The 24,229-nt window shown below is 35.0% G+C and overlaps 1 protein-coding gene across 5 annotated transcripts in view; it reads right to left on the bottom strand.

The window, feature by feature from the left end:
• Window positions 1–23,191, bottom strand: part of SLC38A4 (solute carrier family 38 member 4) — a 40,243-nt gene extending 17,052 nt beyond the window's left edge. The window contains exons 1-7 of one of the 5 annotated variants that reach the window (XM_077170663.1): window positions 23,092–23,185; window positions 16,333–16,470; window positions 13,849–14,077; window positions 9,391–9,481; window positions 8,781–8,896; window positions 4,977–5,050; window positions 4,432–4,524 (exon numbers count right to left, since the gene is read on the bottom strand). In XM_077170663.1, coding sequence (XP_077026778.1) covers window positions 4,432–4,524; window positions 4,977–5,050; window positions 8,781–8,896; window positions 9,391–9,481; window positions 13,849–13,967 — 493 coding nt within the window. In that variant the 5' untranslated portion in view covers window positions 13,968–14,077; window positions 16,333–16,470; window positions 23,092–23,185. Of the gene's footprint in view, window positions 1–4,431; window positions 4,525–4,976; window positions 5,051–8,780; window positions 8,897–9,390; window positions 9,482–13,848; window positions 14,081–16,332; window positions 16,471–23,091 lie in introns of all 5 variants that reach the window. The other 4 variants (XM_077170662.1, XM_077170660.1, XM_077170661.1 and 1 more) reach the window with 4 other exon arrangements.
• Window positions 23,192–24,229: the final 1,038 nt, after the last annotated feature.

Here is a 24,229-nt window from a genome sequence, read left to right on the forward strand (position 1 = left end):
TCATGTATTTTGCATTGCTTCCAAGTTCTTTTCAAAAATAGATATTATTTGGCTCTTGCATGTGGACCTTTGTTAACAGTACTAATGCTGATTCTGTTTTAAATCCAGGTCTTTGGGTTTTAGTGAAGCTACATTTTCAAAATTTTACCTTTATTAGTTAAAAATTATCATGGCCCTTCTGACTGTCCCTGTTTGGGTGTCTGTAACTTGGGCCAGGGTCTGGCAACAAAAGGCATGGGCCAGAGACAAGAGGGCAGAATTGTAGGTCAGAGTTGAGTAGACTGCACAGTCTGTTGGCTTTTTCCAGTTGTGCATTAATCTATCCTTCTGTGATTCTGTGAAGGGGCATACAAAGTCTAAGTCAGCTTATTACCTGAACTGGTATCATCCTGGATTGATTAAAGAATACAGAAGATGATAGCTTCTCTCCCATTTGTCAGTGAGGGTTTTCTCTCTCTCTCTCTCTCTCTCTCTCTCTCTCTCTCTCTCTCTCTCTCTCTCTATCATAGTATACCTTTGGCCAAATAAGAAATGATTCAAAATGCTAAAAATCTTGAGCTTCTAGGTAAGTGATAGATGGTGATCATACACTCTTTTGAAAATCTGATAAATTCTATAAACTCTCTTCCTAAAAACATTTAATCTTTACATTTGTATGACCTACAATTTTGCCTACAATTGTAGGGATTTATGCAACACCCTATCCTCAAGTCCATCAATGAAGTAAAGTATGATATTAATTTGCTAATTACATGGTCAAAAGACTCAATGAAAAATAAAACCAAGTTTTGCATAGTATATATAAATCTATGCTATATCCTTATGGTGAATTTTTGCTGAGACATTTAAACATATATCTGAGTTGCATGTTGAACTATTAATGGCTTAAAAATATTTCCTTAACATCAAACAACTGATAATGGAGGTAATGATTCCACACAGTTTAATTTGTTACATTATTTCATTTGATCATCTGAAAAGCTCTGTGAAGCAAGGAGATATATGCTATAATTCTCATTCTCCAGTTGAGGAGATAAATATTTTATTTTATTATATTGTATGTTGCATGGTGGGATATAAATATTTTAAAGAGGTTAAATGACACATCCAGATCACATAGTTTGAAAATGACAGATCATTTCTAATATATAAATTTCCTGACTCTGGACCAGTACCTCGTCTCTGTTGTCAAAATAAAATGATCTGTCCTCTGTAAGCATTATGTGGTTTAACTTTACAAAGATCTTGACTAAAGTTAAGTTGCACAGAAAGTAAACAGGAGAGGTATTTCTGATTAACTGGCTCAGAGAGGTACCATTCAATTTAGATCTATTAATTGCTGACTTCTAGTGATGTCCCTACTGTTAATGTGTTTGGCCTTCAGAAATTCAGAATGATCCACAGCTGCCTGGGAAATGCCAACATTATTCTGCTAAAGTTAAAAGAACTTTGGTAACTGCTCATTTTTCAAGGGATTGAGAAAATTAAACGCTCTTAATGGAATTGCTAAATACAGAAATACAAATGATTTCCCTGATACTAGAACAGCCACTAGTTATATAGAGTAACTAACTGACAGTATTTCAGGGATGGTATTATGAAATTTAGCCTGACTTCCTTAAAGCCACATTTCTTAGGTGTATGTATCTGATTGAGAGACCACTTTGCAATCCCATTATTGAAGCATAATAATGGCTTCATTGTGAACTACAGGTGGTGGGTTCAGGGTTGCATATGCTCCTGTTCAGTTAGTTCAGTTGCCAAGGCAAGTAAATTAAATCAACTGTGAAGTGATGCCACAAACTGTTTGATCATTTCCACCTTGATAAAGATGTAAAACTGTCTCTTTGGTGGGGAATGGGAGGGGATTTATAAGCTTCTGGACCCAACCAGTGAAATAAATGAGATAATCCTGTTGTCATTGCCAAATTCTACCCAGGGTTTTAGAATTATATATAAAAATATGAAAATAAACACAAATCTTAAAGATATGGACAGATTTTATTTATATGCTTGTCAATAATCTATTATCAGGAGCATGTATAGTTGGACAAAGGTTATTAAAAGAATTACTCCATTTCAAAAACCCTAGATAAGTTTAATAAAATCCCGATGAGTTTATTTAACAAAAGGAGTTGCCACCTTGCAAGATATCTGTGCAAATTTATTCACTGAAGCTTTGTCATAGTGAGAAATTAGAAATGACCTCCCACTCTTCATCAGTGAGAGATTCAGTAAGTTGATTATGGTACATATGGAAAACTGGAAAATTGGAAAAAATGGAAAATTCTAAAGCCATTAAAAAGAATGACATGAAATACATTCAAGGCAAATTTTTAAATACAGAAAGGAAGCTACAAAACAATATTATGAGATTATCCAATTTTTACAATAATAATATATTTGTTGAAGTCAGTATAGAGGACAACCTGGAGAAGTTATTTCTGAGGGTGACTTAACATAAACTTTTTAATAATTTATATATTTATGTAATGTTTAGTTTTTCACATTAGCATATGTTTGTTTTATAATTGTAAATGACCATTTGTAAAAACAATCACGGGGCTTCAGAGACGCGGTTATTAAAGCTGGGAATGGGGGGAGGAAGGAAGCAGATACTGAACTCTTATTATTTGCCATATATTATGTTATCTAACCCTCAGAATTACCTTGTGAGAATGAAGCATTACTCTCATAGATGGAAACATGAGACTTGGTAAAGTGATTTCCCAAGATCACAAATAATATGTGTAATAGAAACAGACTCAGTTCAGGTTTAATCAGACTCCAAAATTCTATTCTATACCTCAAAAATTAAAAAAATATCTTCTTAAAAGCTGGGCAAGACCAGATACATGCAAAGAGGGCCAAGGGAGCCCAGGGGAAGTAGAATCTAACAGTCAATAGAAGGGAGGGACCACAGTCACAGCAAGTGAATGAGGGGGGCTTGGGGGGGAAGGAAAGAGGTGGGGAGAGAGAGACAGAGAGAGAGAAAGAGAACAAATGAGAATAAGTGAAAGAGAGAATGTGTGTTAGGGTTGGAGAGTCATCAAAGACATTTGAGGGGAGGAAATAACGTGCAAAGAAGGCATCATGGAATTTTTAAAGTATTAAAACCATTAGGGAAACTGAATAATGTTTGTTATGGTATGATGTTAAGATACATAGAGTATAGATAGGTAAGATAGATAAAATAAAGGTAGATAGATAAATAGACAGATATGAGCATTGGTAGTAAAGGTTTGTTGGTGTCAGAAAGGTAAGCAGGAAACAGATCATGAAGAGCCTCATGTGTCAGGTCAAGGAATTTTAATTTTATCTTGAAAATGATGGAGATGTGCTGAAGAATTTTATGCATGGGAACTGGATTTGAAAAAAGTTTATGTGGAGGATGAAGTATACATGGGAGTGGAGAAAACTCAAGGCAGAGAGCATTTACACAGCTATTGCAACAATCTAAGCCAGCAAAGGTGATAACCTGAACTGTGGTGGTGAGAATGGAAAGAGGCAGTCTCAAGAGATAAGGAAGAAATAGAATGGGCAAGAATTGGTATTTGGTTGTATGATCAGGGTTAGAGAGAAGGGAAAAATTTAGGATAACATCCAGATTTCTGACTTAAGAAGGTTGCTGGCTGGTGGTGCTGTTCATTGAGAGAAGAAAGAGTAGAGGAATGGCAGGCGTGGGGACCGGGTAGGAGGGGAGGAAGTAAGTGCCACGGGGTGGAGAGACAGTCTCGGCCACGCAGGAGGCCACAGCCAGTAGGACATTTCAAATGTGGGTCTGAATGCCTTCTAAAGGTCTAAGACATAAAACCTTACGTCATTGTGAAGCTGGTGGAAAAACATATCATTGGGAGCAGTATTAACAATTTATATTTCTGGGCTCTGCTATAGAAATTATAATTCAGTAGGAATTATAAAGATCTGTAGAACCAAGTGATCTGTGGTTTATAATGCTTCTGATGTGTGGCATAACTTCTAGAGACACTCTCCAGTTGGCTGGCTCAGTGCAGACTGTGTCTTAAGGACCACTGTTTTGGATGTCTACACACCCCTCCCCAGATACTTACTATTCAGATTTATGGGAAAAAATATCCTACATAGGATTCTGGCAACGACAGAAATAAGCACTGGTAATTTCATTGTTGAAAGGAATAATTAAAGCCATAATAGTATCAGAAATCAAGAAAAATTGTATTCTGTGTTTTAATTCTAGAACTCAATTGGTAGGGTGTTATGCTTATGTTTCATTCTTAGATGCCACTATTTTTAATTAAAAAGAGAAAATCTAAGAAATGTAACGTTTTAGATTTCATAACTATAAAACAGATATGTTTCTGTTCTGAAGTATTTATTGATGTCATAAGTTTTCTTATATATTAAACACTCTACTGGATGTTTAAGCAATCTATGAAAGCTATAGCCCCTTACCTCCAAGGTTCTGCATTATGATGGAGACAAAAGCTCCAATTTTCCCAGGCCATCCGAAAGCCTTTTCCCCCAGTTTTTCATAAATTAATGAGCCTACAATCAAGATGAAATATCCTTGTTAAAGGATTGCTTTAATGCCTAAAATATTTATATTGTATAATTCTACACTTGAGCCTCAAACATGGAAATAAATACACCATATATACATTATAAACCAAAAAGATGCAACTCCCCCCCAAATAAGAAATATGTTGTTCTTTAAACAAGAGGCAGAAACTTCATTCATTTTGGCCTCATGCAACAGGTCAAAACTGTTATTTCTATCATCTACAAAAAAATGGTCTTTTCTTTTTGGCTTGACCTGGACCAGCTGACTTTCATTCCTGTCTCTTACTTGCCCAAATAGCTGAAAACATTGAGAAACCATGTCACCGGGGTTAGAAGAAATGAGATGTGAAACTGACTAAAATCATTGTATAATTATGGAGCTAAAGACTGAAATATTTTCTTATGAGAATCAAATTAGAATTTAAGAGGTAACATACCTCCTTCCTTGGCTGTCTTTAATAAAAGGTGAACTGAATAGAGAGATAATATTGCCACAGCAAGCAGCAGGATTCTGTAAAGGGAACAGAGAGTAGAAAATAAAGTTTTATAATAAGATAGAATAATGTTAGATGCTACAATAAATGGTCATATTGATTTTTTCCAGTCATTAGTTTTCCAAAAATAAAGTTTTCTAGGAAGTTGAGGAATAATATTCAGAACTCCACACTTACCCTGTAATGTCACAGAACTGGAAAGTCTCTATTTTATATGCCAAACTTACTGCCTGAAGTTACTAATAAAATTTTTTAGAGTTATCCAGTTGTAGAATCTGATTCATGATTTAGATGTTAAGTGCATAATAACTCAGAGTGTGGGTATATATGTACATCGTATTTGTATGATATTCACATGAACATGGAAAATTGAAAGGCTATTCAATATCCTGACTAAAATCTAAAAATGCCGAAATCATTGCATGTAATGTCCATATTCCATTTTTTGTGCTCCATTACTACTGATCCTGTCATTAGATGACCAGGTCGCTTGTGGACCAGATGATCAGCCAGTTGCATGAGTAATTGGGAAAGCAGAGAAAAGTAGGTATAGGATGCAGGACAATTCCTTTTTTTTTTTATCATTTAGAAAAAATTGTTTCTAGTTTCAGGATTCTCTCCATATATGTGTGTTGTTTATGTATGCTAGTATACCAAAACAAGAATTATAGCCCAGAAATCTCATTAGAGATAAAAATATCTACATAATAAATGAAGGAATAGTTTTAAACTTTGCCTGAAACTTTTTGAAACACCTTTTTTTTTTTTTGGTTTCTTTTATGTGACAAGTACATAGCAAACATTTTCCCCACAATTAATCTAATTCTTTGGTAATAATTGATAAAGTCAATGTAGCACATGTACATTTGAGCCTGAGCTGTAATTTTTTAACTGCTCTTGCTATATTGTGCTCTTATTTCCCACAAAATATTTGTCTAGTCAATAATTTTTTCCATGTGCTTTATCAATGTACCTGTTTTTAAAGAATTTTGTAATTTCGGTTATATAATTTTATCCCCTGGAACAATTAGGAGCATTCCCTGAATTCTAAATATATCATTGTTTTGACAGAAAATACTAAATGTAAAACCAACGAAATACTGTTTCACTTGCTCTGAATTAAGGAAAATAGCTGGATTCATTCTATGCTACATGAACACATAAAACACACCTCAGGATGTTCAGCAATTCAACCTGCTACTGTCTATAGGCCTGAAATCAGTCCCTTGGTTTTAAAAGTGGAAGATTCTCCTACCATGAAAAAGCGATATAGCTCTAGGGTTGGGGAAAGTATTTCATATTTCTATTCATGATTGATCTACAATGCTCTCCTTAATAATTTTAATGGTATGTGTCCGTAATCAGGAGAAGGCTGACCTTTTTTCTTAGAATTGGTATATATTACAAATATATACAAAAGTATACATGAATGCATCTCTAGCCATTAGAATTCAGAAAATAAAAATGTACTAGTTTATTTCAAACAGGGCTTATAAAATTAAACTTGATGTAAAAATCCATTCTGCTAAATAAAGAGCTTTTAAGGTTTACCCAGGTGGTTGTGAAAACCTTGTGACTGACACTCCCTTTATCCAGTGTATGAGCAGATGAGTAAGAAAAGAAAGACAAAAAATAAATGAAGGGGGGAAAAAGGGGTATGGGATGTTTTAGGTGTTCTTTTTTACTTTTATTTTTATTCTTATTTTTAATTTTCTGGAGTAATGAAAATATCCAAAAATTGATTGTGATGATGAATGCATAGCTAAATGTTGATACTGTGAACCAATAAGTGTTCACTTTGGATAGTTATATGGTATGTGAATATATAATATATCTTTAAAAAACCCCATTCTGATAAAATTATACATAAAATAGTTCAAAGTAAAAAATGTTTATTATTTCACTAACAATATAAATATTTATAATCCTGATTCTTAGTCCTTGATAACTGTGTGATTATCTAATCATATATGGTGTTTAGAATATAAATAGCATATATTTATATATGTTGCATTCTTAGACAGTTATTTAACTCTCTAGCAATGCATTTGGAATTGTGATCTGTATTCACAGTGATGCCTGACTAATATTAGAGTTTATTCTTATGAAAAATTCCACTGCTGCCAGCTGTGTCCTCAAAAATACCAAGCAGTACGTAATACCTGCAAACATCTGTGTCTGTCTCTCACACACAATGTGACATCCATCGATAGCTCACTTACATGATACCCTGTGCTGGTTTGAAAGGATATATGTATCCTCTCAGAGGAAAAGCCATGTTTTAATGCTAATCCCATTTTGTAAAGGCAGCCATTTCTTCTAATCCCTATTCAGCATTGTATGCTTGAAACTTTAATTAGATCATCTCCCTGGAGACATGACTCAATCAAGAGTGGTTGTTAAACTGGATTAGGTGGAGACACGTCTCTACTCATTCTAGGTGGGTCTTGATTACTTTACCGGAATCCTGTAAGGGGAGTTTCTGAGAGCAGAATGACATAGCCACAAGAAGCAAAGAGTCCACCAGCCAGCAACCTCTGGAAATGAAGAAGGAAAATGCTGCCCAGAGAGCTTCATGAAATAGGAAGCCAGGAGAGAAAGCTAGCAGATGATGTTGTGTTCGCCATGTGCCTTTCCAGATGAGAGAGAAACCTTGACCGTGTTCGCCATGTGCCTTCTCACTTGAGAGAGAGACCCTGAACTTAATCAGCCTTCTTGAACCAAGGTATTTTTCCCTGGATGCCTTAGATTGGACATTTCTATAAACTTGTTTTAACTGGGACATTTTCTTGGCCTTAGAACTGTAAACTAGCAACTTACTAAATTCCACCTTTTAAAAGCGATTCCATTTCTGTTATATTGCATTCTGGCAGCTAGCAAACTGGAACAAACCCTTAGGCAGCATTGGACCAAATATGATTAAAGTATGTAGATTTGAAGGGAAGCTTCAGTTACTCAGCAGATGTTCCCAGGCCAGGCACTTGGTATGTCCCAGGGATACAGACATGGGCTCAACTTGCTGGAGAGTATAGTCTTATAAGGGAGATAGACATTAACCAAATAAATGGGGGAAAATGCACTAAAATATTAAAAGTGTGGTGTATGTATAATAGGGTAATTTGTCTTAGTCATGGGCGTCAGGGAAAGCAGCACTGAAGGGAGGACTGAGTTGAGATATGAAGAGTGAACTCAATAAAGAGGAAAGGGAGGAGCATTCCAAGGAGAGAAAGTGCCATGTGCAAAGGTCCTGTGGTGGAAGGGCACATGACACATTCACAGAATGGAGGAAGGCCAGTGGCCTGGCAAGCAAGCCCAGGGAGTAGGGGGTGAAATAAGGCCAGGGCATGTAGGGAGCTGTAGGTCAAGGATGGCATCTTTATCCTAAGAGTGTGATAAAACTAATTTGTTTCTGGGAAAGATTTTTTTTACTACGAAACACCAAATTATTTTTAAGCATCTACTGAACAATGACCTACTTCATAAAATAGTTCTTATGGACCGGTGGAACTCACTGCCCAGCATTTTAGGTAGTGAGCATATTGGCTATAGATAGTTGAACAAGTACCATGATTAGACTGCTCTGATAATTTTAACTTAGATTGCCATTTTATCTAAAAACAAGAGAAATTTATAAATACTTTCTCCACTTGTTCTTGTTCATAAAGATCAATTCTCAGGTTGTATAACTAAGGAACACAAAACATGTATACACTTCATCACTAAATGTGGGCATACACATTCACTTACATAAAAAGTATGATTCCTGTGTTGGCCATGGCATAGGACAAGCCCAAGATCCCACTGCCCATGATGGCATTACTCAGGTTGAACGAAGACATTCCAAAAGAGGTGGTTCCTGGATGCTTGAAGAACAAAGGGATGTATTACAAACAAATATATGCTGAAAAAGAACCTTTTCAGGTTCCTATTCTCACATTATCTTTGCCAGAGACGATTACAGTCCAAAGTTGAAGAGTAAGATAAAATCACAGTGAATGGGAACCATCATCAACCCCAATAAAAGCATGTGATTTTCAGTGGCATGTATGCTGAGTCTCAGCAGGGGTCTGAACCAAAAATATAAGTACCATAAAAAAAGGGAAAAACATTTATGATTGCAGATTGCATTTTAGTTTGAATGATTTCTCCAAAAACACAAACGAATTTCATAAATGATTTATGCAGCCATATGGCGAACGGGAAAAACAAGCCCTTCTTCCAGTAAGGGCCTGAATAAACACAGAATGTGCTGATCAGGGCTTGGAAAATTTCAGTCACATGGTTTTTCCCACAGAGACCTGGGTAAGTCAGATACCCTCAAAACCTGTTTACTGCCTAAAAGCATAGATTAACTTACATGTTCATCATCATAATGTGCCAGCTTCTTTTTCCCCAAAAATCCATTTGTCAGGAATTTCTGACTTTCAGCATCTTCATTTGCAAATTTGCTGCACACACACACACGCACACACACAAAGAGAAAAATAAAAAAAATAAAATAATCTAGCAAGCACTCTGAGTTATACTTATGCTTCAGGTGATCTAAGTAACCGAATTGGAATGGAAAATAAGACACCTGAAACTCTTTTTTTCCTTTTCTTCCTTCCCACAAGTGCATCTTCCAGACCAAAAACTGGGCTTCATTTGTGAATATACTTTGGGAAACAAGGAAGAAGTTACAAAGAAAGAAAATATTTTTGTTGAAAACTTTTACCACCCTGTTTCTCCTTTCCTTCATTAACTATTTAAGACAGAAATTAATTAGAGACAATTTTGTTCCCAGAGGCCTTCCAAAGAAAGGGTACTGAGTTCTGACTCGAAGCTTTCTCAACTACAACCACATCATAATCATATAATTATATTAATTAAACAAATATTTATTAAATGCCTACCTACTGTGTGCCAGGTACTGGGATCCTCATCTCATTTGATGCTACAGACAACCCTAACCCTGTCAGAGGAACTTTCATACCCCTACTCTAAAGATGAAGCCCTGTGGCTCAGAAAATGAAGTAATGTGCCCACTCTGCTACACTTCAAGTCTATGTTATTTCACAGTATCAAGTAGTCCTAGGAAGCACAGGGACTCTGTAGTTGGTATTTTCATATTTTTTTGGCTCCATCTGTCTATACATATGACTCTTGCTGCAAAGTATCAATGGTCGCTCTGCATTGTGCTTGGTTGATTGTGTGTGTGTGTGTGCATTTTACTTACTCTGAAAATGTAGCTGAGTTATTAGCTAATTGATGAAACTAAGAAAAAATATCAAGGTAACCTAATGAATTCATAGAAGAGTTGGGAACAGGACATTAAAATGTCACTGTCAACAAGGTTAATTGAACACCATAAGTCCATGGAACCTTGAATAGGGCATGAGATTTTGTAGGTTTGTCCAGAATGATGCCCCAATAAATCCCAGAGTGATTTGAACAGTGAATGAAAAAGTATTTGCAAAGTCTCCTTGGGGGAATGGTGAGAAAGGGGGAAAATTCAGCTTTCCCATTTGGAGAATTCCTGATATTCTCGCAAGCAGTGGGGACAACCAAATCCATAGGCTGAGCCTTCAATCTTGGGGTTTGTTTATATGAAACTTATCCCCGCAAAGGATAGACTAAGCCTACTTAAAATTATGCCTAAGAGTCACCCCCAGAGAATCTCTTTTGTTGCTCAGATGTGGCCTATTTCTCTCTCAGCCAACCCGGCAAGCAAATTCACCACCCTCCCCTCTCTATGTGGAACATGACATCCAGGGGTGTCTCCCTGGCCACATGGGACAGAAATCCTAGAATGAACTGGGACTCAGCATCAAAGGATTGAAAAAATCTTCTCAACCAGAAGGGGGAAGAGAGAAGTGAGACAAAATAAAGTGTCGGTGGCTGAGAGATTTCAAACAGTCAAGAGGTTATCCTGGAGGTTATTCTTATGCATTTAGTAGATATCCCCTTCTTAGTTTAAGGTGTATTAGAGAGATTAGAGGGAAGTACCTGAAAATGTAGAGCTGTGTTCCAGTAGCCATGTTTCTTTAAGATGAATGTATAATGTCATAATGTGACTATGTGATTGTGAAAACCTTGTGTCTGATGCTCCTTTTATCTATGATATTGACAGATGACTAAAAAGTATAGATTAAAAATAAATAAATACTAGGGGGAACAAATGTTAAAATAAATTGAGTGGATTGAGATACCAGTGAACAAAAGGAAGTGGTAAAGTATAGAAAAAAAATAGGGGAACAAAGGTTAAAATCTATTGAGCAGAAGGAAATATTAGTGGTCCACGAGACGGGGGCGGGTAAGGGGTATGTTATGTGTGAGTTTTTTCTTTTTCCTTTTTATTTCCTTTTCTGGAGTGATGTAAATGTTCTAAAAAATGATCATAGTGATGAATATACTACTATGTGATGATATTGTGAGCCATTGATTGCACACCATACAAGGAATATTGGTATGTTAAGAATGTTCATGTTTGTATGTTGTTTTGATTTGATAATACAATATAAATTAAATTTTTAAAAAATGTCACTGTCAAAAGAATATTGTGATCATGGTCTACTTGGATACATGCTGAAAGCTGGTCAGCTCCTGCAGTTAATGACAAGATATGGACCTAGTACTGGCTGCACTTTCAAAAGTCTTGACTAATGAGCCCAGCTTCCACCATTATATTTTTAATGCTGGAAAATATCCAACAGGTTTTTTTTTCACTATATGAAATGCTTAACTATGTATGTTTCTTAAAAGTGCTTTCTAATTAGATAAAATACAATTTTAAGGTGTGTCCAGCAGGAAAGTGTAAGTTAAATGGAGTGTTATTAAAATAACCCTTAGAATAAAAAAGTGGAAAATTATGGGATAATAATGAGATCTGTACAAATTGTTTTTTATCTTATGAGCTAATCCTGTGGAAGAGGACTGGCAGGATTACTTTTTGAGAAGAGAGATCAGAAAACTAAAAGGTTTTTGGGCCTTTCTAGAACTCAGGAAGAAGATATATCACATGTACAAGTTAGGAACACTTCCTGGGATTCTTCCCATATTTCTCCTAAGAGCATAATGCCCTCAAATTGCTGCTCTCTTCCATCTCTGCCACCCCCGTTTGGTGCTTTATTTTAGTACTCTGTAGTCAATACACTTGCTATGTGAACACTGGTACCTGATGTTCATAACTGGAAGCTGAGACAATAGGATTAAATGAAGCCTAAAACAGGCCTAAGGACTAAAATCAAAAGTGTTCGCTGGTGTTTATACTCAAGAATGTCAATGCCCTGTTTTTCACTTTAACCAATAAACTAGGGTCTTCTACTCCATGAGTAATTTTAGAAATTTAGAATTTAAAAATAAACACATTATTTTCTTTTTTGAAGAATTTTCACGTTCTTATTTTGCATAAGATGAGTTTTAATCAGAAAATAAACAAAGATTGTATAAAATGTGTGAGAAATATTCATTGTCTTAAATGTTTTAATACCAAACCCAGCATGTATTGAAAACATAAGTACATTGATTCCAAAGAAATTCATTATGTTAAATTTCTCAAAAATTTACATTTAAGAGAACAGTCCAAACAAAACAAAAACAAAACCCATATTCTGAAGTGATTATGAAATTGCAGAATGATGTCCAGTGTTTGAGCCAAGAGTGAAAAGGCAAGTCACTGACAGCACTCCAAAAAATATTGTATGAAGCTTAACAAAAGTATTCCTTTTCTTTCCATCATGCTTTTTTGAGAAGCAAATGGAATGACTCTGCAGGACTGTTTTGGAACAATGTCCCTTTCAGTGGCCAACTTCTACAGAGCTCATATTTGATGCATCCCCCTCACAAACAAAAGTGGTTCAGATTTGGATCAATTTACTAAGGATGATGAAGTGGAGGAAAAAGAACAAAAATTTGTTGAGAATCATGTATATTCTAGGCACTCATTTAATCCACAGAATGGTGGGTACTGGTTTTGCTGCTTTACAGAATTAGCCTGCTGTTCTACATTTGACACTGAAACTCAAAAAAGATATATATCTTCTCCGAAGGCAAGCAACTATTCTGTGCAGACTCAAAGCCTTGTGTTCTACCACCTTGCATTTCCTCAAGAGTCACCAGCATTCCTTGTGTCCTTAAGGGCGGATCTAGAATATATATGATTTATATTTTAATGGCCTTTCAAATCCAATAACCTTAAAGTTCATGCACTGAACTCCTTGGAAAAAGAGCAGTGCTTCTTCCTGATGGCCTTTCTTGGACATTGTAAATGAAATGAGAAGTCCTTATTTGGGGATAATAGTCTCTACTTCAGACTTAGATTTGGTAAAAACAAACAAACAAAAAACCTTCTTATCCTCTTATACTATTTATAATTTGTGTTTGGTTACATTTTGTAGGAAATTAATTCATTTAGCAAATGACTACTGTGCACCTACCATATACCAGGCAGAGTGGTATGGGCTGGGACCACAGAGGCCAAATAAGAGCATTAACGTGTTGTAAGTGGTATGATGAACATCTGCATAGAGTAATAAGTACACAAAGGTGGTCACCTTTATTTGGGGGAGTGGGGACGTTTGGAGAAGGCCTCATAGGAGACCTGAAATTGAGAAATTATTCTGCATTGTTTGTGGAGACAAGAACATTGTAACCCAAATTCTAAGTTATTACATAAAGGATTGACATTATCATAGTTCAGGATTAGAGAATTGATGTGCTAACATCATTATTATCTCAAATAGATAATAAAACCAGTTCTTTCAGATAAGACCCATGTTTTCCACTTCCATAAACTTCTGTCATTTTTCCATGGAACCTGTGATTTTTAACCCCATACCTGCTCATTGCTGCCTTTTCTGAGTTTCCCATTCTAGTGTAACTATCTTGAGCACTTTCTCCACTACTGCTCTCCTCATCAGGTTCAATGTTGACATTTCTCAGTTCCATGGGATCCATTTGAGCTGTCAGCACTTTCTTGTCCACACACAAGCTCCTTCAGTGTAAATAATATACTGTAGCTTCAGCTTAAGGCTCTCCCACTTTGTGTTGACTTTCAGGACACTGATCTGCTAACAGAATACAGAATAAATCATTATGATTTTCTTTAAATTAGATGAATAAATATAAATAATCTACTTGTATGCTTTCTTTAAAAATCATTGTGTTTTAATTTCCTAGGCTGTTGAAAGCAGATATCATAAAACAGGTTGGTTTTTAACAATGGGAATTTAATAGCTTACAGTTTTGAGGCTGAGAAAAATGCACAAATCAAGGTATCATCAAGGCAATGCTTTCTTCCTAAAGACTGGGTGCCAGTGATCCTTAATTACTCTGCCACATGGCAAAGCACATGATGGCATTTGCTGCCCTCTCCCTTCTCTTCCAGGTTTCATTGCCTTCAGCTTTTGGCTACCATGGCTCTCTCTCTCTCTCTCTCTCTCTCTCTCTCTCTCCATCCCATTTATAAAGGACTCCAGTAAGAGGACTAAGAGTCATCCTGAACAAGGTGGGTCACACTTTAACTGAAGAGGCTTCATCAAAAGATCCTACTTACAATGGGTCTACATTCACAGGAATGGATTAACTTTAGGGACATGCTTTCTGGGTATATACAGTTTCAAACCACCACACATGGAAAGGAAGTAAACACTGAAATATATCCAGATAGCTTTCTTTACCCAATACAAAAGAAAAAAAAAAAAGGAAAACAACAAGGGAATTTACTAATAAATCACCAACTCTGAGTGCCTATCTATAATGAACACGGCAGGGTCTTTGGTAGTCACTGTAGGAAGAAAAAGAAATCTTAATACATGGTAGCAGTCTTCAAGCTTCAGGTATTTGTAAGAAGATTGCATGATTTAAAAGAAAGGGAGGGAAAAGTAAATTGTTGACAAAGGAAGATCTTCACAGGCAAAATCTAGTGTCTCTACTAGCAGTAATAAAAGAACATTACTGCTTAAATTTGCTATTTGGACATGAAAGAATTAACACCACCACACAGGGTGGGATCCAGCTTAGGGGGCCACTTTTAAGCCCCTTGTATCATGAAGCCAATATTAAGAATAGTAAGAAAAGGTAGTGTAGGTTTTCCTTTGAATCAGTGCTAGTCACCATCTATATCAAATTAAAATGTATTTTAACTACAAGTAGATAGTTTTTTAGGCCCTATTCTGTAGTTAATTCACTGGATTTCAGCACACATCACTTAACTTTTGAGACTTCCATTACTTCACTTGTCAAAGTAAAAGGAATAGAATGGTATTATTTTAAAAAAAGAGAGAGAGAGAGTCCATTATATACTGTTAATATAATTTCTTCTGAAGCTTTTACTATTAGATTCATCCAATTCTTGTTGAACCATTATTTTGGGAGAAATAGCATCTTGAAAGGTGTGGTTATGGGATTTGCACTGCCCATTTGGTAAGGAAATCCTGAACAAAGAAGCTAATATAAAAAATGTTTCAGAATTCATAAAACCCATACAAACATGACAAACATGAAACTACCACATAGAAATGCCTCCACAATCCAGAGCTGCAGCAGTATGCCTGTGGAAGGCAACTCACTTGAGACAAATTCACAAGTCCAAATTGCAAAAATCACAAAACACAAAAGGAAACTCCTTATGATGTGTGTCAGCAAGCACAATAAATGAATAGATTCACATTTGAGGAACTACAGCTAACAGAGAAATTAAAAAAGAACTTTAAAGTGAATATAATAAAAAGATTCAAAATAAAGAGGAAACATGTTCAGAATAAAAACATTTGTATGTTTTTGCAAAAGAAAATAAGTTCAGCTTGAAAAGAAGCAAAAAAGGAAATTCTAAAAATAAATATATATATATAGTCTTTGAAATAGAGAAAACTCAGCTGAAGGGAGAGTTATGAATCTGGAAGATAGATCTATGGAAATCACCCAAATTATATTACAGAGATAAAGAGATGAAAAACATGCAGGAGAAGTTAAGAGACATGGAAAAAAATTTAAAAATAAATAAAAACAAGAATAAGAAGTTTTAGCATATTCTAGAAGCAGTCTTATAGGAGAGAATTATGAGACTAATAATTAAACTAAAAAGATATAATGACAAAGAAGTGTCCTGAATTGAAGGAAGACAATTCTCAGAATTTATAAAAGCACATACAACTTCAAGCAGAAGGAATAAAAACAACATGCCTTCATTAACATGAGTTTAATGAAAGTGCATAACATCAAAGATTAAAGAGAAAAGTCTTATAAGCTACCAGAAAAGATAGAAGTGAGAAGTGTTTTTTTTAAAGGATTCAAATTAAATGAGCACAAATGTTTCCCTTACCCTTCACAATATCCATTTCACTTCCCAGGAATAACCACTAATGACAGTTTCTGTTTTTAGTTCTTTTGTTGTCATCCTAACTTTAAATTCTTCATTAAAACCTCTCTGATTTGGTTTATTTACTCTAGACTGGTGTCTCTGAAAAATAAAGAAAGTAGTATACTTTTTTTCTACTTTTCCTTTCTCTCCACACCTCTTAATTATTTTAGTTATAAAAATACTTTTACAGTTTTGAGAATCATAATATTTACATCCTGTTCTGTAAGACAATTAAATTTCATTTTTCCATAGGTTTCTAAACATTGAAAACCAGTCATTGGCATTTACAGCATTATGTTTGTGTAAATAGTAACACCCTAAGAAACAAATAGTGTTTTTGGCAACACAATAAATGAAATATAATCTTAAGCTACTAAAACTTTGAAAGATTATTTTCCATGCTCTTTAACTTTCTGAATGGCTTCCTCCTCCAACCTCTGGGTCTCAGCTGCCAATATTTCTTGAATGCCATGACATCTCTTTTCTTCAGTTCATTTTGCTGAAATATCACTTTGAAGAATTTTTGTTTGTTTGTTTGTTTGTTTTGGCATGGGCAGACTCTGGGAATTGAACCCGGGTTTCCAACTTGGCAGGTGGGAATTCTGCCACTGAGCCACCATTGCAGCACTTTGAAAAATAGTTTTTGACACAGTGGATGTATGTTTGTAACAAAATTTGAGTTCTTACATGTTGAGAACTATCTATTTTTCTGTTAGATTTGTTGATTATTTGAATTCTATATTTAAAATAATTTTCCTTCAGGACATTGTCCCCTGGATTTCTAGCTTCTACTGATGCATCTGATTCTCATTTCTTTGTAGACAATTTATTATAGTTGTCTCTTCTTCTTCAATTTATACTTTCATCCCGATCTTCTCTTCTGAGCTCCAATTCCATATGTGCAGCAGCCTCACTGGTATCTATGCTTCTTGCATCTCACTTTCACCAAGTGCTATCAATCCTTTCTTCAACATTTATTTAAAATTCATCCACTTCTCTTTCCATGGCCATTATGTATTCCAATGGATTACCTTCCTAAAAGCCCTACAATGATTTTCTTGTCTAGTTTTTTAGAATAAAATCAAATATTTTTAATATGCTATAAGGTCTATATACACTAACCTAGACCAAGTTCTTTAGTACCATGTTGAATCATACCTGTCCTCACTCCCGCAATGCAGTGGGCTTCTTTCATTACCCTGTTGCCACCTCAGGGCCTTTGAATATGCTGTTCTTCCTGCCTGGAATGCTCATCCCCACATTCTTAACCTCGGTGCCTCCTTACATTGATTACAACTTGAAAATCATTAAATGCCACTTGTTCAGGGAAACCTTCCCTGACCCCCACATCTAAACTAGATCCCCTATTATATGCTCATGGAGCATGTTCTCCTTTCCCTTATAGTGCTTATCATACTTTGTAATTACATTTTTAGTTTTATAATTATTTGATAGGTAACTAACTGTCCACCCCACTAGGCTGAAAACTTCATGAAGTTTGGAGCAGTGCCAGGTTTATAGACCCTACATATTCTCAGTATCTAGCACAGTGCCCACTATAATATGCCACTAAGACCAATACAACTTTACATAATCTCCACAAAAGACACATGCATGTATTCTTGTTATAACTTAATATGTTTATGCTTCAAAGTGAAATGGAAATATACCCACTGATTACCAGGAGAAAAAAAAAAGCTTTGTTGCACAAAGAATGTTCAGAATTATTCTACAAAATCAAATTTGGTTTGAAAGAACTTTCTGGAGGCTCTCCTTTCTCCCCATTGAAGCTAAGTTCCTCCCATGAAACAGATGTCTTTGGAAAGAGACTTGATTTCATGTGCAGTGGTAGACTGGATTGTTGATTCAGTTCAGTCATTCATGAAGATATAAAATCAATACTTGAAACAAAGGTACAGGCATACCTTGTTTTATTGTGCTTTGCTTTATTGTGCTTTGCAGACATTGCATTTTTTTAAAAATGAAGGTTTGTGGCAATCTTATGTCAAGCAAGTCTATCAGTGCCATTTTCCAACAGCCTGTGTTCACTTTATGTCTCTGTGTCACATTTTGGTAATACTTGCAATAAATTTCAAACTTTTTAATTGTTATATCTGTTATGTTGATCTGTGATCAATGATCTGTGATGATATTATTATAATTATTTTGGGGCACCATGAACCGCACCCATATAAGATGGCAAACTTAATAAATGCTGTGTGTTCTGACTACTCCCCAGAATGGCCATTCCCTTCTTTCTCCCTCTCCTCAAGCCTCCATAGTCCCTGAGACACAAGAAACATTGAAATCAATAATGATCAATAATCCTACAATGTCCTCTAAGCGTTCAAGTGAAAGGAAGAGTTGCTCATCTCTCATACAAAATAAAAAGTGAGAAATTATTAACTTAGTGAGGAAGGCATGCTGAAAACCAAGACAGGCCAAAAGCTAAGCCTGTTGTGTCAGGCAGCAAGTTATGAATGCAAAGGAAAAGTTCTTGAAGGAAATTAAAAGCACTACTCCAGTGAACACATGAACAATAAGAAAGCAAAACAGCCTTATTGCTGATATGGGGAAGGTTTTAATGGTCTGGATAGAGGATTAAGCCAACCACAACCTTTCCTTAAGCCAAAACCTAATCTGGAGCAAGAACTCATCTCTCTTCAATTCTGTGAAGGCTGAGAGAAGTGAGAAAACTGCAGAAGAAAAGTTTGAAGCTAGCAGGGATTGGTTCATGAGGTTTAAGGAAAGAAGCCTTCTTTCTTTATATAAATGTGCAGAATGAAACAGCAAGTGCTGATGTAGAAGCTGCAGCAAGTTATCCAGAAGATCTAGCTAAGATAATAAATGGATGTGGCTACACTAAACAACACATTTTCAATGTAGACAAAAGAGCTTTATATAAGAAGATTCCGTCTAGGACTTTCATAGCTAGAGAGAAGTCAATGCTTGGCTTCAAAGCTTCAAAGGACAGGCTTTTTGTGAGGGGCTAATGCAGCTGGTGACTTTAGGTTGAAGCCAATGCTCATTTACCATTCCAAACATCCTAGGGCCCTTACGAATTACGCTAAATCTTCTCTGCCTGTTCTCTATACATGGAAAAATAAAGCCTGGATGATAGCACATTTGTTTACAATATGGTTTACTGAATGTTTTAAGCCCACTGTTGAGACCTATTGCTCTGAAAAAATATTCCTTTCAAAATATTTCTGCTCCTTGGCAATGCACCTGGTCACCCAAAAGCTCTCATGACAGTGTACAATGAGATGCATGTTGTTTTCATGCTTACTAGCACAATATCCATTCTGCAGCCTTGGATCAAGGAGTCATTTCGACTTTCAAGTCTTATTATTTAAGAAATACACTTCATGAGGCTAAGATAGTGATTCCTCTGATGGATCTGGGCAAAGTCAATTGAAAACCTTCTGGAAAAGATTCACCATTCTAGATGCCATTGAGAACATTTGTGATTCATGGGAGGAAATTAAAATATCAATGATTAGCAGGTGTTCAGAAGAAGTTGATTCCAACCCTCATGGATGACTTTAAGGGTTTCAGTACTTTAGTGGAGGAAGTAGCTGCAGATGTAGTGGAAATAGCAAAAGAACTGGAATTAGAAATGGAGTTTGAAGATGTGATTGAGCTGCTGCAATCTCATGATAAAAGTTTTAATGGATGAGGAGTTGCCTCTCATATGGAGCAAAGAAAGTGGTTTCTTGAGATGGAATCTACTCCTGGTAAAGATGCTGTGAACATTGTTGAAATGACAACAAATAATTTAGAATATTACATAAACTTAATTGATTAAGTGTAGACATGGTTTGAGAGGATTGGCTTCAATTTTGAAAGAAATTCTACTTTGGATAAAAATGCTATCAAACAGCATTGCATGCTACAGAGAAGCCTTTCATGAAAAAAAGAGTCAGTGGATGCTGCAAACACTACTATTGTCTTACTTTAAGAAATTCCCAGCCTTCAGCAACCACCACCCTGATCAGTCAGCAGCCATCAACATCGAGGCAAGATCCTCCACCAGCAAAAAAATTAGACTCACTGAAGGCCCAAATGATGGTTGGCATTTTTTAACAATAAATTATTTTTAAACTAAGGTATTACATTGTATTTTTTAACATAATACTACATAATAGACTATAGTATAGTATAAATATAACTTTTATATGCACTGGGAAACCAAAAAATTCATGATTTTCATTAATGTGATATTTGCTTTATTGCAGTGGTGTGAAACCAATCCACAACACCTCTGAAATATACTTGTATTTAGAATGTCATTATATTAGAAGACAGTTTCATAACAGCTATCAAGAGATAGCTAAACGTCCCAAGTAGATGATTCCTTATTATATCTAAATTCTGTTGAGACCTATTGCTCTGAAAAAAATATTCTCAAGTTGTTAGGCATCTTAATGTCATGTTCTTTGAATAGGGACCAAAGCAACTCAGAGTGGTTGAATCTCAAAACAGTAAATTTCTCAAATTTTACTTATGTGGTTCAACTTCAAAGAAAGACATCATATCTGGAAAGCAAAACTATCCTTGAGTCAAGAGACAGAAGTTATGAGCTTCCCTAGTTACTGGAAACATTGATTTTACCTGACTAGTGAGAGTGAAAAGGGAGCCAGCATTATCAGAACAGATTTCCCACCATCACTATTTGTCTTGTCTATCATACCCCAGTACTGACCAAACTACTATGAAATTTACGTTTAGGCAGCAGATAGCTTCACATTTCATTTACCCTTTGGTTGGGCAAATGGGAAATAGTTATTCATACCACTTCTAAAAGCCAGATTATTTTATATCCAAGGAACTGATTTAAATCCACATCCAAAATGTACCTAAGATAAAGGAACACAATTTTATCAATGAAAACAGTCCAATATTAACCTACATATTAAATTATCTTAAATAACTTCCCCAACAATTGATACATCAATGCATCAAGATAGCTTATTAGTTTATCATGATTTCTCACAGAAATTGGCTTCCATAAAGCATGCACTATCATTCAGTCTGTGGTACATCTTAGAAAAGAAACTTCCAATAACAGTGGAAGAATGCTTACTAGACTATTTCTTATTGTTGGTGCTAATATTTTAGCAATTGTATTTCTTTCTCTATTCAGACATAGCTTAGCAAAAATATCTAGGAAGAACTTAAAAAGTTGTAATAAGTGGCCCTATGGTAAAGATTTCAGAGCAGCCAATAGATGAGGTATAAAGGGCTAGTCACAAATCTGCATATGCCATTTTGTTTACAGACTTTCTATGTCTACTCTTAGAAGAAGACAGATTTTCTAATCATTTTAAACATAAATTCCCATGTAAAATTTAGTTTATATTTTCCCAGACAGTAGTTAGTTTCTTCAGAAATGTATAGGATTATGTACTTTATATATTAACACAGTGAACTCTTTATGCTGCATATTTTAATGCATGATATGTAATAACCTTGTGAATTTTAAATATAATAAATTCCAAAATGTCTACATTTTATATAATAGATAATGGCTCATACCCAGAGGTACATGTTTTCTTATTCTGAAAATAATTATTTTCATTTTTGTTTAAAGTAACTCATATATTAAAAACAATAATTTCACTAACCTTTAAAGCATACCATGTGACGTGGTTAAAGAAAACTCAAGACTTCAGCCAGCAATACTGTGTTTCTCAGATATTGCCAATATGCTTAGTAATATAAATATAAATAATTTCAAGAAAAATCCCAAAGCATTATCTAAAACTAAATACAACCAACTAGATGATCTTGACCTGTAACATAAATTACATTTTCCAGAAAGAAAACACTCCTAAATTTCTTTAGTTTGCTTAAAACAAAACCTCTTTCAGATGACCAGCCATAAGTATGATATATATCATTAGTTCAGATCTTTCTAAATTGAGTTATAAAGCACTTTTACCTTTACTATCACTTGGGCATTTAAATAAAACCATCATCAGATGCTGGGTAAGTTGCCCGCCACATGGGAATGCTTAAATCTACTAGGAATTCTCCCCCTACCTGATAAATAAATTTGAAGACAATAGCTCTACTTTTATATAGTTGATTCTATTTCTTCAACATCTAAAGCCAAACTTATGTTATATTCAATTTCTCAGTTTAGTGTAGCTCTAAAATAATCCCGCATTTTAAAATGATCAAATTAAGAGGACAAGGCACAACTTATTCTGTCTTTCATTTGATGATGGTGCAGTCTAAATCCTTAGCTACTCAGATGTGCTGCAGTCGCATAATGTTCCTTTTTAAAATTAATTTTTGTGGGTATTTTTTCAAGATAAAGTAAAGTACATTGAGAATGTACTTCTAAAAACTTATATTTTCACCCACAACATATTATGACAACTTTTCATTATACTCCTTGATTAAGCAGAAGATAGAAATAACTAAACATTTGCTAACTAAACATTTTTTGCAATGTTTCCCTTTTCTGTTATCCATTGTCCTAATTTTATATTCAAACCTAAAAATATTTGCAAGAGAAATCTGCAGTCAGGGTCTTGATGAATAATTTCAATATCTGACATTAGACTTAATTCATCTTTTTTTTAAAATGAAAAAAAAAGTTACTCAGCATGTTTAAACAGTTTAATTTGCAATGAATAAACAACCAATGCAATAAAAAGAAGAAAGTAAACATATTTTAATCCTGCAAATATTCATGTAAAACAGTTTTACCTTAATTATCTATCCAGCTCTCTGCAGTCTTTTCTGAATAGTTTGGAATGGCAGGCCCCGGTAACAGGGTTGACTTATATGAACCTTTGGGGACCTAGACAATGATTTAAAGATCAGTGGGAGTGAACGAGAAAAGCCAATCAACACCACCACCTGACCCCAACACCGCCCTCTGTCCAACTTGCGTCAGTTCTTTGAAAAAAAAAAAAAAATAGAAAAAAAGAGACGCTAGATCAGTTTACTGTTGTACATTTGGATTAAACATCGGTTACACCAATTTCTATTTGCCTTTAGAATTTTGGCTTTTATACAGCAAAATACACTCTTCTGAAAGTTTTACCTTAATTGCTGTCATTCTGTGTCAAGATTCTTTAGGCTGATTGATAAATCTAGAACTGTTAATTTTTCAAAAGGTTTATAAATTTGAAGTCAAAGTAGAAAATAGTAACAATAACAGTAGTAATGGAATTACATTGCTTACTAAAATCTTATAATCAGAATGTATAGAAAATATTAATTATGTAGCTGAAAAGTTACTTTCTTTTGAACTGCTGACCAGTTCAAAGGAAATTTTTACAGTATGTCAGACACTTCCAGTGACACCACTTTACTCAAGGTGTCATAAAGTTGGAAATCTTAGGCTATTACCAGCTACAGTTACCACTTCAAAGGCCATGCATCAGAAAGCAAAAGACTGTTTGGAATTTCTAAATGGGTGTTTTCCCCCTTTTAAAACAATCTACTTAGCTCATCACATAGGAGAGGAAGAGCTAAATGTGATGGTAAATAATTTATTCTGTATATGTAATATATCAAGAAGATTTATCATTCTGAAAGTGAGGCAAGAAAAGTAGATTAAAAATCAATCCAAATTTAAGAGTTCTTTGCCTTTTAAATATTTATGACATGAATAAGCAATCTGATGACCAATCAGAGGCAATCCTAGATTACAACAGTGTGTCAATTCCCTGTGTCTATAAAATTCAACTAAATGCCCTTTGAGTGAAATTTTTAGGTTGCAGAAAGAGAAACATTAAACAAAATGTCTAATTACCCATTTTTCTTTTTCCTTTCAAATGTGTTTATGTAGTCTACTAACTTGGCAGTATATTAAAGTCTACTTGTCCCTTAGATAGTT

This window comes from Tamandua tetradactyla, chromosome 7 (assembly GCF_023851605.1).
Source record: "Tamandua tetradactyla isolate mTamTet1 chromosome 7, mTamTet1.pri, whole genome shotgun sequence".
Lineage (NCBI taxonomy): Eukaryota > Metazoa > Chordata > Mammalia > Pilosa > Myrmecophagidae > Tamandua > Tamandua tetradactyla.